General features: G+C 35.0%; 1 protein-coding gene across 1 annotated transcript in view; it reads left to right on the top strand.

Moving 5' to 3' along the window:
- LOC145690728 (uncharacterized) overlaps positions 1-13,555 on the top strand; it is a 29,793-nt gene extending 16,238 nt beyond the window's left edge. The window contains exon 2 of the mRNA XM_081765908.1: positions 11,371-13,555. Coding sequence (XP_081622034.1) covers positions 11,371-12,463 — 1,093 coding nt within the window. The 3' untranslated portion in view covers positions 12,464-13,555. The remainder of the gene's footprint in view (positions 1-11,370) is intronic.
- Positions 13,556-13,767: the final 212 nt, after the last annotated feature.

The following is a 13,767-nucleotide window of genomic DNA, read 5'->3' as shown; positions in this document are numbered from 1 at the left end:
TCGCGTGATTGTTCCTGGGTTGGATTCTGATTTGATCCATTGTTATTTTGTTTTCTCCAATTCTGCCGATTATTTCCGCGGCCTCTCTTGTTCCCTCGGGGTTGCCCTGACCTATGATTATTATTGCCACGCCAATTGTTATCCCCATCACTACAAAGTTCTTCCGTTCGATTCTGTTCATTATTCGTCTGCGTATTTTCCTTATTATTCCCCGTGCAATCTTGGTTTTGTCGAGTACCATTGCTGTTATTTCGTCTGTTATTACGATGCTGACTATCGTGTAACGAATTGGTTGTCTTAGCTTGCTGCACACGAAACGAACAATTATCTTTGTAATTCTTATTATTGTATGTATTGTAACTCCTTTTCACATTATTTTCTGCTACCCTTAACAATTCAATCCGAGCGATACTAGCCAAAAACCGGTGAAAAAAGTGCACGGACGCAACGCCAATTCTTCATGATACCTTCGTGGTAAAGTATCAATAATACTTGCAATGATTTTAGTAGGAGAACTTTCCGGATTTAAATCTCTCAATAACTGATGCTGTTTCCTGGCGAAATTGCGAACATTATCATGGATCTTTGGATGGAACCGCCTACTTCCACAAGAAGGGATCTGGCTAGCAACAATAGTGTCTGAATCAAACATATCTATTAATACCTTTTCAAACTTAAAGAAAGTTTCAAATTCTCTTGGATAATTAGCAACCCACTCTTTAGCCACCTGTTCGACAAGACACGGGAAAATGTGAACCAAATCATCTTCATATATGCCTACTACTCTGGCTTTTTCTTTCAAATCCTGAGTATACGAACGCGCAGTTGTACTATCGGGGAGCCCTGTATACTTTGGTAAATATTGCAAGTCTCTGACTTGAATGATACGCTTAGGCTTTTAAACTACGCGAACATACTCGTTTTACACTACTGTCAGATCCGTCGGATTCGAATCCTTCACTCTGATAATCTGAGTCGTGGTACTCGGTATCGTATTGATCCCCTTTACGTGGTGACGTACGTGCGTTAGTCTGTAAATGTCCCAATTTATCCTCGATATGTTTCTGACGTGCTAATAGTTCGCGATTGACTTTCTATTCTATGCATTTCCTGAGTAACATTTCGATCATGTTCCGATTTTACAATAACATCGGGATGTTTCTCAAAATGCTCAATTATCATTTGAACAGTAGCTTTATGGTGTTCTCTAAACCTTTCTAGGGTTTGTTCGATCCCATCTGATCGTTCACTGTTCAGTTTTAAAATTTGTCGGTACGCTTGCACTTCCTCACGTATATCGCCTGTCTTTTCTGCGAGTTCCTTTACATATCCATTTAACTCGTGTATGTCACCCTCCTGCCTGTACATGCGAGAACTAATAGTTTCACATTTTATATCTGTATGCACCTGTTGTCTTTCCATTTTTTTCTACTTGGTCTTTCACCCCTTGTACTTCCTCTTTCAAACATCAATTTTACGCTGTTGCGTTTCAGCAGCCTGTCTACACTCAATCTGCACCGCTTGTATAGATTCCCGTAATTGCTCAACGCTTTTCTTATATTTTGCACTACCTGACTCAACGCGTTTGGTTAGACCAGCTAATTCCAGACGTACTTCAATAATCGTGTTATTGGTTGATATAAAATCACTACTGAAATTATCAAATCTACTGTCAAATCTACTTTCTAATTTGAGTTTATTCTGCGTGCAATCGTTCGCTAGTTTAACTATGGATCATTTACATCCATTTGCTGATTCTGTTATAGACTGCATTCCCCTATTAACTCATCTACTCGTTCGCTATTGCTTTCTAATTTCTGCTCTAACTTAGTAGGCTGTTTCTCTAATTGCTCCGTCAACATAGCTTGAAATTGTTCTAAAACGCTAGCCTTCATATGTATATAGATTATGAGCAACTAATTCACAACAGAAAAACATAACTGTCTAAGTTTAATACGAAAATAAGAAACAGGCACTTAAAAGATGAAACTCTCTAAGAATTTTGATATTACAACCATTAACAACCAATCATTTTTATTCTTTTATTTCGAAACTCAGGTTTCACTTTATGAAATACTTCAATGTAAAATTAATACAAATATAAAATAGTACTCTATACAAAACATTTTCTCTTATTCATAAAAGCATAAGAAAGTGCATGGTGTAAAACATGTATGTGTGTGTGTGTATACTCAATCAGCTGTTTGCTATCCACTCACATCTACATAGCATCAGAAATCAATATAAAATTTTCACGAGCTCTACTTGTTTTCTTTCTTAATATCGAAATAAGTTTACTCATATGAAAAACTTTACATTACGTACTTTTTGTTTATCTGTCCCATTTCTTTATTTTAATTAATTTTGTTCCCACATCAGCTGAAGGAAATTGGCTTTCAACACTACGCTAATCAAGTTCAAAACTCAACACGTTATATATATAACTAATGGTACTGTAAAAGCAATTGTCCGAAGATTACTATAATTTTGTCCGGAATACGGTCCCCATGTAGTTTAAATCGTGTTTTCGCCGTCATTAAAATTTTGTAAATATAATTATAACACTTAATTTGCTTTCTCCCTCGCTTGACGATTTAAACTTCTCTCTCTCTCTCTCTCTTTCTCTCACATATCGATTCCAGCTCTGTCACGACGAAGAACGATTTCCTTCCATATCTACTTTGTTGTCATAGTCCGAAGCTGGGAAGACAGCAGGCAAAAATATAAGTACCATAAAATGAAAATGCGATCAAATAACTAAGCTATGCACAACTAACAATAAATCGAGATTATCCTGAGGATGAAATCACAAACCCTACCTAAAATGTGTAAAGACTGTAATGGCAGTTAATATGATTTATACTACATTAAAAGTAACATCAAAGATCACAAACAAACAAATAAACGTTTCCTCCCTATAATGATGGAGGCTTTTACGTCATTGAGGTGGCAACGCGATCAATAAATTTCTTAATTACTCACAATAATCTTCAACCGGTCACCTGATTCGCTGTTGGTGCCATTGTCTTCGCGTCGAGTCCTACTTGGATGGAGGCGGTTCACAGAAATGTTCCTGATCCGCAGCCTGGATAGTTCCAGGAGTATATTGTTAAGCTTTGTGACAAATGACTTAAATTTCTCCACACAGAAAAGTCGCTGCACTCTTGCTTCAAACTTACTCTTACTTCCGGTTTCAATACTGATTTCCGTAAGGCGAAAATGGTAAGAAATATGATATCTGGTTTCCTACAGCTTGCTTGGAAACGATCTATCTTTCTCGTTGAAGCTCTGTTCGTACCGGAAGTGGTTAAAATTATCCGTCTTCGGTTTCAAAATGTATCGTTATAAAACGAAAATTGTAACAGGACTCGAGGAGTTCTTGTTTTGCAAATGATTGCTACTTCTGTTATCTGATTTTCATAGAAAAATACTGAGTAACATGTCGAGAAACTCTTGTGGGATCGGATCAGCGTTCCAAAGATTCGTTCTGCCTCCTTCCTTAATTTTCTGTTCAAATTGGAAGTGCTTCAAATTAACGATTCTTGCAATATTTATCTCTGTAGAAGTAACAGAGTAACGGATGGCAAGTAATAGCTTTTTGAGATAGATCCAGCATCCAAAGAACAGATTCTGTCTTCGATCTTGTTACTCTATGGCAAACAGTTGATACAGATGTAATACTTCAAGTTAGAGTATTTAATTCGCATATTTTGGAAGTCCTAGTTTCACATTGTGTAAGAATATTCACTTGTTTACCTACCATATTGATACTGTTAGTCATACATAAAAAACTTGTAGCAATGGAACAGATATTTGGCAGAAGTTGTGTGAATGGTTAAAAGAAATATGCCACCTTCATAGTTTGTCCTTCACTGCCATTAATTTAAACATTTATTCTCATTTGAAGTATTTTCTGAGTGCAAAGGGGTGTTATTATTTTGTTCGTCTTTCAGCCAATGATTTATTTTAACCCCGACAACCTTTTACCATTCTGCCATTTACGTTTATTGTTTCACACATTCCTCTAACACCGTATCACTTGTACATAAATTCAAATATTTTATAAATTTTGTAACATTTTCAACTTGATTATGGTTGTCTTAGTGTAAACAAAATGTTTCTGTGAATTTTTTAAACACCTTATTGGTCCTTCTTTCCATTTGTATGCATTATTTTGAACGCTTCTTTCCCTGTACTAACTACTTTACAAAGAAAAGCTAAAGATATTAGCTCGCTGGTAAATACCAGGACTAACAATAAAAGCGTAAATTCATGAGTTTGTGTCCCGTTTGGGTCAATTTTTGATATGTAATTGTATATTTCTTAGTGCATGAATAAATGTGTTCAATAAAGTTTCGTCCCGTTCATTAAACTTTTATTAAAATGTGTCTCCCTAAAGTGTACCAGTTTGCAAAATTCTTAATTTTAATACCAGTAATATCATGTAGAAGAAATTTGCTTTGGATGCATAATAATTTATGTAATTGTTGGTTGTTGCTGTAATCAAAGGAATAAATTTAGTTATTAAAATGGGGCTATAAAGCAGCAACAGTTTTACTTGCAATAGATCAGGAAGGAGAAAATATCTGTTAACCAGTTTTAAAACTGTCATCTCAACTATAAACAGTTCTTAAGAAAGGCCAAATTGAGAAAGGGATTATCTTCTCCTCTGCCTCAACTTAAATTAAACTTACGTGCAGGGTATCAATTTACATTCCTCCCCACAGGGACGTTTTTTTTTAATTTAGGAAAATGCAAAGATAAGCGTTTTCCTAATTCAGCATGATCTACTAATTATTATAAATATGACTTAGTTTTTTTTTAAACTAGTAGCTTTCGGAAACATTAACCTGCACAATTGTGCATATTCGGCCGATATTGTACATATTGGTGATTTTATCTACCTGCACGATTGTGTGTGAGAGCTGAAAGGATTAAAGATGGTTTTTAACACATAGGAAATACTGCTTAATTTTGAATAACTTACTTAGCGTGAGATGAACAAAAAGAAAGTTTGCGTCGCTATATGTATAGTTAATATTTACAATAGAAAGACATCACAGTTATTACAAAAGTTTTGATTTCGATATATCTACGATAGGCAGATCACGTCACTTGTATCAGTAATACGCATGGGAACTGCAGTTCTTGTGAAAGTTGCTTTGTAAAAACGATAAGATAATATATACAATACGATACTCTGAAAATGGTTGATAATACAAATTGGCATGGCCAGATGATAAGTTAAATTTCTAAGGTATCGGATTTCAGGTTTGGTTAATCACTGGGTGAATGACTTTCGTATATTCCTGAATGTATACTAATGTTTAAGATGAAGTATATATTTTATTTTGTTGAGCTTTTAATATTTACTGCTAAAATTACACAGTAAAATTCCTATAAAAGCTTCAAATGAAGGTCACGTTCGTTGCCAATAATTAATTCCTTTGCTCTTCATTAATAATTTCACGAACGTGTGTTCAGTACGTTTTACCCGCGAGTTACCTGCTAACACATATGTTCACGAGGGTGCGATCTCTGCAACAAAATGTGCAGAAAACAAATGCTTCACTTCAACATTGGAATTTCACAGGTCGTTCAGTAAATAACCGGGGGCAGGCTTCTGCTTATTGTCCCTAGTTCAGGATTTGTGCAAGATCTCGATTGCTTACTTTAATGAGAGGTGGACCAGTTTCAAGGCGCATTTCTGCAAAGGAAATGGACCTTGACTGAAATAATATAAGTAAAATATATACTTTCTTCGGAATGCTTTGGTAAATTCGGGAAATGATTTTCTTACAACTTTACTGTAAATGTGTTTTTCTGTAGTTTTTTCGTTGTAACGGTTTAGAAATATCTAGTGGTAGTGTCAACATTAGGCATATAGCATTATGTAACTTTTATTCCGTCAAGTTTGTGTTTAAGGAATATTGCGTACAAAACGCTTAAAACTACGTAGCTATACTTAATGTAGTAACGCTGGAATGAAACAGGTAGCATCAATGTGAATTACGGTAGAAGAAATAGTTATTCTTTTATGTATTTTTCTAAGAAGTAGAATGCTCTGTATAAGTGAAACAGCACGTCGGGAAAGGATAAAAGCGTGATTTGAAAGAGAAATGATTAAAATACTTTGTTTCCCTTTAAATAACTTTTAAGTCGTATTCTAGAAACTTTTTTCCAGTTTTTGACACTCCACGTGTAAAAACATGTAAAGAAGCCTATAAATAGATTTGAAGTTGGATTGGTTTACGCAACATCCACTTCAAAACGTAGTATTACGAAAATTTATTGCAGACTAGCAAAATTGTAATCACTTAACTGCATTAGAAAAAGCGTGGTAAAATTCTATACATTTCATGTTCATTTTATATCATACGGTAAATTTATATATTTAGAAATCTACGGAAATTCACCGTTTTCATCTCTTAAGGCGTAGAACACCTGCTTCTTGATATTGAGAATGGGCGGCGATTAGGGGGGGGCAAAGGGGGGCAGTTGCCCCCCCCTACTTTTTTGAAATGACCCATTAATATATATAGTTTCATTTGGAAATACTAAGTTTTTGTATGTATTAATGGTTCATAGAATAACAATTGTGCCATAAAATATTTGCCGTCCCGTGAGTACGTATTAGTTTGCTTCCGGTTCAGTTAAGAAAGCTACAGGAATTGCGTTTTAATTGCCACGAAAAATGGCCCAAAATTTAACCTATTGGAGCGCCTTAATTCGAGTGTATTTTCATTCTTCTTACAAGGGCTCAATATGTTAGTTAGCCGCTTTGGTACAAATTGACATAACATTTCGTACAAAAAAGAAGTCCTTCACAACTTGTGAATCACAAGTTATTCTTTAATTGCACAAAAATCGAAAGTTCCTAAAATGTCTTTTCATCTTTCTAATACTAAGGAATATTTTGATTTGATTTTTTTTAAAGTTTAACATCCTGTTCAGCAGTGAGGCTATATGAGACGAGGACCTACTGATTAACGTGGAATACGAACCACATGAGCTCCCGCCAGGAATCGAACCCGGGTTTCCCACGTCAAAGCAGCGGCAATGTTTCCTGTGTAATATACGAGTTTAGGGGTGTACATATACATATTTTGTATATACAATTGAATTTAGTGAATTGAACATAATTCTATGTTTTAGGATTATTTTGTATAACTGGAGTGATTCTAAGTATTGTTGAGTTTTGATGTACGTATTCCAAGAAAGTGAAAACTGTACATGCAACGAACATGCTTCGGGAAGCTGCAAAAGTACTTATTTTAATGTCGGAGCATATGCTTCTAGTATTTACTATCTTTCTAAGAGTAATAACATACGTTTAATAGCATGTGTGGAATTAAAAATATAAGTTGTTCATTAATCCTTGGCTTCAATGTAACTTTTGCAAAAGAATCCTCATTTTTCATTACTATTCGATTAATATTATTTTTTTCTGTTTATTTGTTTTCCAAATTTGTTATTAAATAGGCCCCTAATCTGATCACATAATTTTCCAGACAGAATTTTAAAATGTTCTTGAGCAAGGAATCAAATCTCTTACTTTAAAAAATATGAAACACGATATACGGTATTTTAACTGGAAAAGAGAGTATCCTAATAGTTATACAACCTTTCGTCAAACAAAATGTTAAAAGAAACCAGGAAAACTAACATTGATATACAAATATTGAGATCATGTCTTGCCCCCCCCCCCACTTTTAACGTCCAATCGCCGCCACTGATATTGAGTAAAGATTTTGTATGGCAAATTTCACCTCTCTAACATAAACCAATCTTCAGATGCTCTGCTTTTCGCGTTAAACTTAAATCTGCTTTCTTACTTGTAGGATCTTCATTCTAATGATAGTATCATGAAAAAAGAAAAAAGTTTTCTAGCTGAGATGCAGGTGCTAGCTTCAGTGTAACATTTAATTTCACTCAATTCACCCATTTCCATAGTAACTGCCAGATTAGCTAGATATCAGTTTTGTGCTCTGAGATATAGTATGCAGTGTTCATTATCTCCCTCATGAATGTTTTATTTCCCAAAAGACTGGTGCTTGCGACAGTTTTTTTAAAAGTAAAAATACAACATTCCTCTCTAGTGAGAGAGACCCGTCAGATTATAATTTTTGACCTACAAATTTAACTCTTAAATTATGGCTTTTTTGAAGTATTTTGTAGACTTTCGCTCAATCATCTATTACTTTAAGACTATTTATCGTAGGATCATAGCCCGTTTTATTTCTAGTAAAGCAGTGTTTTCATATGCGTCCGTAAAATTTCCCTAAAGTGTACCAAATGCTTGAAATTTCTGCTCTAATTGGTTAAAAGGTATTTTATTTTTAAAAAATCCCTTTTTTATCGCGAATATCTCCCCTTTGGTATAGGATACCATCATGCGAATGTTACTAAAAAAACTTTGCTTCATGGTGAAGAGAATGGCATACAAAGAGTGGCCCTGGGATGAATAGTTTTGATGCTACAGCCGATGTACATATTTTCCCTTGATAATATATTTTTAGTGAATTTCTATACTAATATCATCAAGAGTGTTCAGTGTAGGAAGTGAATTGTACCTCATTTTCTTTGCCATGAACCAGTCTTTCAAACGATACCACTCACCTTTCTCTAGCATGTACCATTGTGGAGAAAATTAGCGAAAAAGACATTTTTGTCAAAAAATCCCTTTTTCCCCTTTTTGGTCCCCTCTGGCCGGCCCCTGTGCCAAACCACAGAGCCCAAAATAATCTCAATTATACTACATACTATGTGCAATAACTGTACGACGTTTCAGTGTTATATCTTAAAAAACAAGAGAGGAAAAAATATTGCCCCATGTGCATACAGTATCAGCATTCCCTTATGTCAGCAATGGATAACCCATTTTTATATAAAAATTTGCTGATTCACACCTAATTATCGTAGAGATTGTTACACCGTTTTGTTTGTCCAAAATCAGTCTTTTGAACGGTAAAACTCGCATGTCTCTAGCATGTACCATAGTGGAAAAATTCGCGAAAAAGGGAAATTTTAGTCAAATATCCCCTTTTTCCCGAATTTTGGCCCCTCTGGCCGGCCACTGTGTCAACCCACAGAGCCCCAAAAAATCTCAAACAGACTACATACTATGTGTAATAACTGTACGAAGATTGAATGTTATATCTTACGGACGAGTCAGGATATTTGTATATAAAAATTGGTTATCCATTGCTCACATATGGAAAAGCTGGTACTGTCTGCACATGAGGCAATATTTTTTCCCTCCCTTATTTTTCAAGATATAACATTGGAACGACGTACAGTTATTACACATAGCATGTAGTATGTTTGAGATTTTTGGGGGCTCTGTCGGTTGACACAGGGGCCGTCCAGAGGGGCCCAAAATCGGGGAAAAAGGGATTTTTTGACTAAAATTGCTCTTTTTCGCGAATTTTTCCCACTATAGTACATGCTAGAGACATGCGAGTGGTTCCGTTTGAAAGACGGGTTCATGCCAAAGAAAAGGAAGTACGTATCATGAGTAGAATATATAGTGATAATACTGTAGATACTTTACTAAAGTAATTGACTAAAAATGTGTAAAAAATGAAAAAATAGTGAAATCGAGATTTCTTTGACACACGTCTCTTGACTCTAGTAACATGAGTCATACCTCATTTTCTTCAGCGTAAGACAGCCTTCAAACGGTACCACTCAAATTTCGCTATCGTGGACCCTTGAAGAGAGAAATGTGGAAAAGGGAAATATTTTCTTTTAAAACTCCCCTTTTTTATATTAGGACGAGATTTTCCCGCTCCTGGTGCCCGATAGGGAAATTTGATTGGTACATTTTAAAACACTGTCTCATAACGAAACCAAAGAGGTACAGGGATTTCTTGAAAAACATCTCAAATATACCCTATTTTAAACCCATCGTCTATGTTTTTGACGTCACTGCCCCCAGACAGAGCACGCCAGGCTGCTAAATGCCCATAAAATATGTTCTATGATGCTTCCATATTTGAATGAATGCTAAAAATCCAGTCTAAAAAAGCTTTACTAGAAAGTTATAAAGGAAGTTCCGAAGGTCGACGCCATGGCACAGGTGTTGTGCCATCATAATTTAAAAGGGTTAATTCTTTTCCCGTCCTTAAGATACCCATTTCAATGAACATAAAATGAAACGCCGCTTAAATATAGACACCCAATATATTAAATAATTTATTTCAAACAGTTTGGCTTCGTGTCTTTTATAATGTGATACATATTTCTTTTATTTTTCGGATTTTAGAATGTAGTATTTATCTTCACACGCCCTTTTTACATTTAACGTAAAAAACAATAATGACTAAAGTATTTCATAATCCTAATAACACTCGAGGGGCATTGTTTCGAAAGAAAACTTGTGATAGCAGGATTTCAAACCCAGTATAGAATTTTGATTTCTCCGAATGGCATTACACCGTATTAATACAAATTTAAATTCTATGTTTTGAGCACACATATACATGCACTAGTAATAATCTAAAATTGACGGATATGCTAATGCTTGTTCACGTTATCTTAACGTTGAATTACGGATTCGTAATATCATGTATTTCAGGTAAATAGATAAATTAGAAGAAATTCAAAATTTGCCGCTTCTCAAAAATATTTATTTAATAAGATTGCTTAAATGTGTATTAGATGTAATTACGTAGTTATATATCAATAGATGCGAAGATTGTAGTACTTACTAAAATTTACTATCTCAAAGTATTAGCATATATAAAAACGCCGATTTTTCCGATTTTCGATTCCAAAACTTCATCCGATTTTTCTGCTCCCGCCAAGTGAATTTTGTGGTGGACAAACACCGTGTGCGTGGGTTTTCTCGGGGTTCTCCCGTTTCCTCCCACTTTCTTCATTCCACCATTTCATTCATTACTCATCATCACCGTCTCCTTTAGCCTAACCGGCATAACCGTGGGACGTAAAACTCAAAAATTTCATTTCATTTTTTTCATCCGATTTTTAAACATTCTGACAAAAAATAGTTGCATATAAATATTTTTAGTGACAACGGATCCCTATTTTCACTTATAATAATGAAATGCTTATTCGGCATAGCACAAAATATACATGTAGACATGTACTTGAGTTACATCTTACATCGTATATATAAAGGATTGTACAATTTGAATTAGTAATGCAAACTACTTGCTCTTATTTTCAGAATAGAGAGATATGGAAACTCCTCAATATTTCTGCCATCCATATTTCTACAAGATTTCATGTAATAAGACCAAAATAAAATGTAATTTTATCATCAAATATAGAGAATGATTTTATTTCTTTATTGTTACCTATTAATTACCTCCATTAACATTTCGTTGTTTGCTGAATTTCTTACAGGCAATATAACCTATTTACTCCCCATGGAGAAGCGAATACGTCCATAACTTTCAAGGAAACAATTTCTCATTTAGATCAGAAATCTCATATTTCGAAGAAGTTTGCCAGAGGATGCAATCGGTCACGTTTGTCAAGATATAGGCTACCACATAAAAGTGAAAAGCGTGAAACGTACCGAAAGAGTGATAGACGCCATAGTCAAAATTCAATTTTGTCAAGTCGGGAGTTAATACATACAGGTGAGAGATCCCTCTGTTGCGAAGAGTGTGGACAGATATTTAGTCAACCTTCAGTCCTAGCAACGAACACGTTGACACACAGAGGTCAGAATTCCCACATTTGTGGAGAGTGTACAAATGGAATAAGTGCTCCCTTCAGTTTGACTGCACACATGTTAAACCACACAGTAGCAAAACCTAATACATGCCAAGAGTGTGGAAAAGAATTTAAACGTCGTTCATATTTGGCTGAACACATGTTAACACACACAGGAGAAAAAGCTCATAAATGCCAAGTGTGTCGAAAACGCTTTACACATCGTTCAAATTTGGCTATACACATGTTAACTCACACAGGAGACAAATTTCAAACGTGCGAAAAGTGTGGAAAGAGATTTTTTTTTCGTTCCAGATTGGCTACACACATGTTAATCCACACCGGAGAAAAGGCTCACAAATGTCAAGAGTGTGGTAAAGGATTTACACGACGCTCGCATTTGGCTGAACACATGTTAACACACACAAGGGAAAAAGCTCACAAATGCCAAGAGTGTGGTAAGGAATTTAAACGTCGTTCTGATGTGACTAAACACATGTTAATACACACACGCGAAAAGCCTCATAGTTGTCAAGTATGCGGTAAAGGGTTTAGACGACGTTCGGATGTGACTAAACACATATTTGTACACACTGGAGAGAAAGCTCACAAGTGCCAAGTGTGTGGAAAGGGATTTAGTTTTCGTTCCAACTTGAGAAAACACATGTTAATCCACTCAGGGGAAAGACCTCACAGCTGCCAAGAGTGCGGAAAAGGATTTAAACGACGTTCACATGTGGTCAAACATGTAAATACACACAGGAGAAAAATTTCATAAATGCAAAGAGTGTGGGAAATGATTTTCTAGATGTTCACATTTGGCTACACCCATGTTAATCCACATAGGAGAAAGTACTCATAAGTTTCAAGAGAATGGGAAGGTATTTATTCGACGTTAAAGTTTGGCCAAACGTAGTTGAAAAATCTCACACCTAAAGAGCGAACAATGGCATTTTCCTAATTTTACATGTTAATCCACGCAGGACTAAAGACTCGGACGTGATAAAAGTCTGAATCGACAGTTAGTGAAAGTTTATATTTAGCAAATTACATATTAAAACAACTCATGGACAAGACACATGCGAAAAGTTTGGAGGAGTGTTCGCATTCAAGTTTGGCAAGACATGTTACAACAAATAGATGCAAAACTTTTGAAAATCGAAGAACGTGCAAAAGGATTAGATTCGAGTGTAAGCTTAGCAAGACATTTTAATATACACAAGTGGAAATTTTCACACATGCGAAAAGTGTGGAAAAGTAGTTCATCGACGTTCAGGTTTGACAAGACATTTTAACACAGAGATGAAAATCTCACACATTGCATCACAGGTAAAAGGAATATTTATATGAAGCTCACATTTTGCAACGCACTCGTTAAAACACAAAGGGAAAAAACATACTACATATTAATGAATGAACTACAGCGCTCTAAGTATATAAAAACGATTTTATAAAAAAAAAATTATTTGGCAATAGATTTATTGATATAGATGGGTAGCAACTGCTGGTATCGAAACTTTCAAGGATGATTTTATAAAAGTTTGATTTTTGGAGAGACATCCAATACAGGTAAAAAATCGTGAAAAGAGTGCGAAAATCGTCCACTTAAAATCTATAATTTTTTGTGGAAAGACGATGTAAGGTATGTTAAAGAATTCACTGAACCATCATGTTTATACATGAAGGGTGCAACCACGTTAGATACGTGGTAACACAGAAATGCGAAACATCTTATTTGTCAAAAAAATGCGATAAAATTCAATATCGTGTTCCTTACGTCACGAACTAAACGTTTGTGCGTACAAAAGAAAAATAATTGAGGGATATTTAAGAAAATTTCTATAGAAAATAATAATTGATTTTCATGGAAGTATGAGTATGACTTTGGATCAATGTCCCGTTTCATTTTTCTACAGAAAACAAGTGATTCAAATTATTCTAGTTGATTTTCTCATTCAATGTATTATGTCAGATTCCCAGTACCAAGAAATCTCCCAGGAAGGTTTTATGGTTTGTTCGTCCATGGTATAATAAAACATATTTCACATCAATAATTGTAGTGTTGTGCGGTAAAATTTGGTC

This window comes from Thermobia domestica, chromosome 7 (assembly GCF_964235325.1).
Source record: "Thermobia domestica chromosome 7, izTheDome1.hap1.1, whole genome shotgun sequence".
NCBI lineage: Eukaryota > Metazoa > Arthropoda > Insecta > Zygentoma > Lepismatidae > Thermobia > Thermobia domestica.
This window is presented reverse-complemented; position numbering and strand designations above follow the sequence as displayed.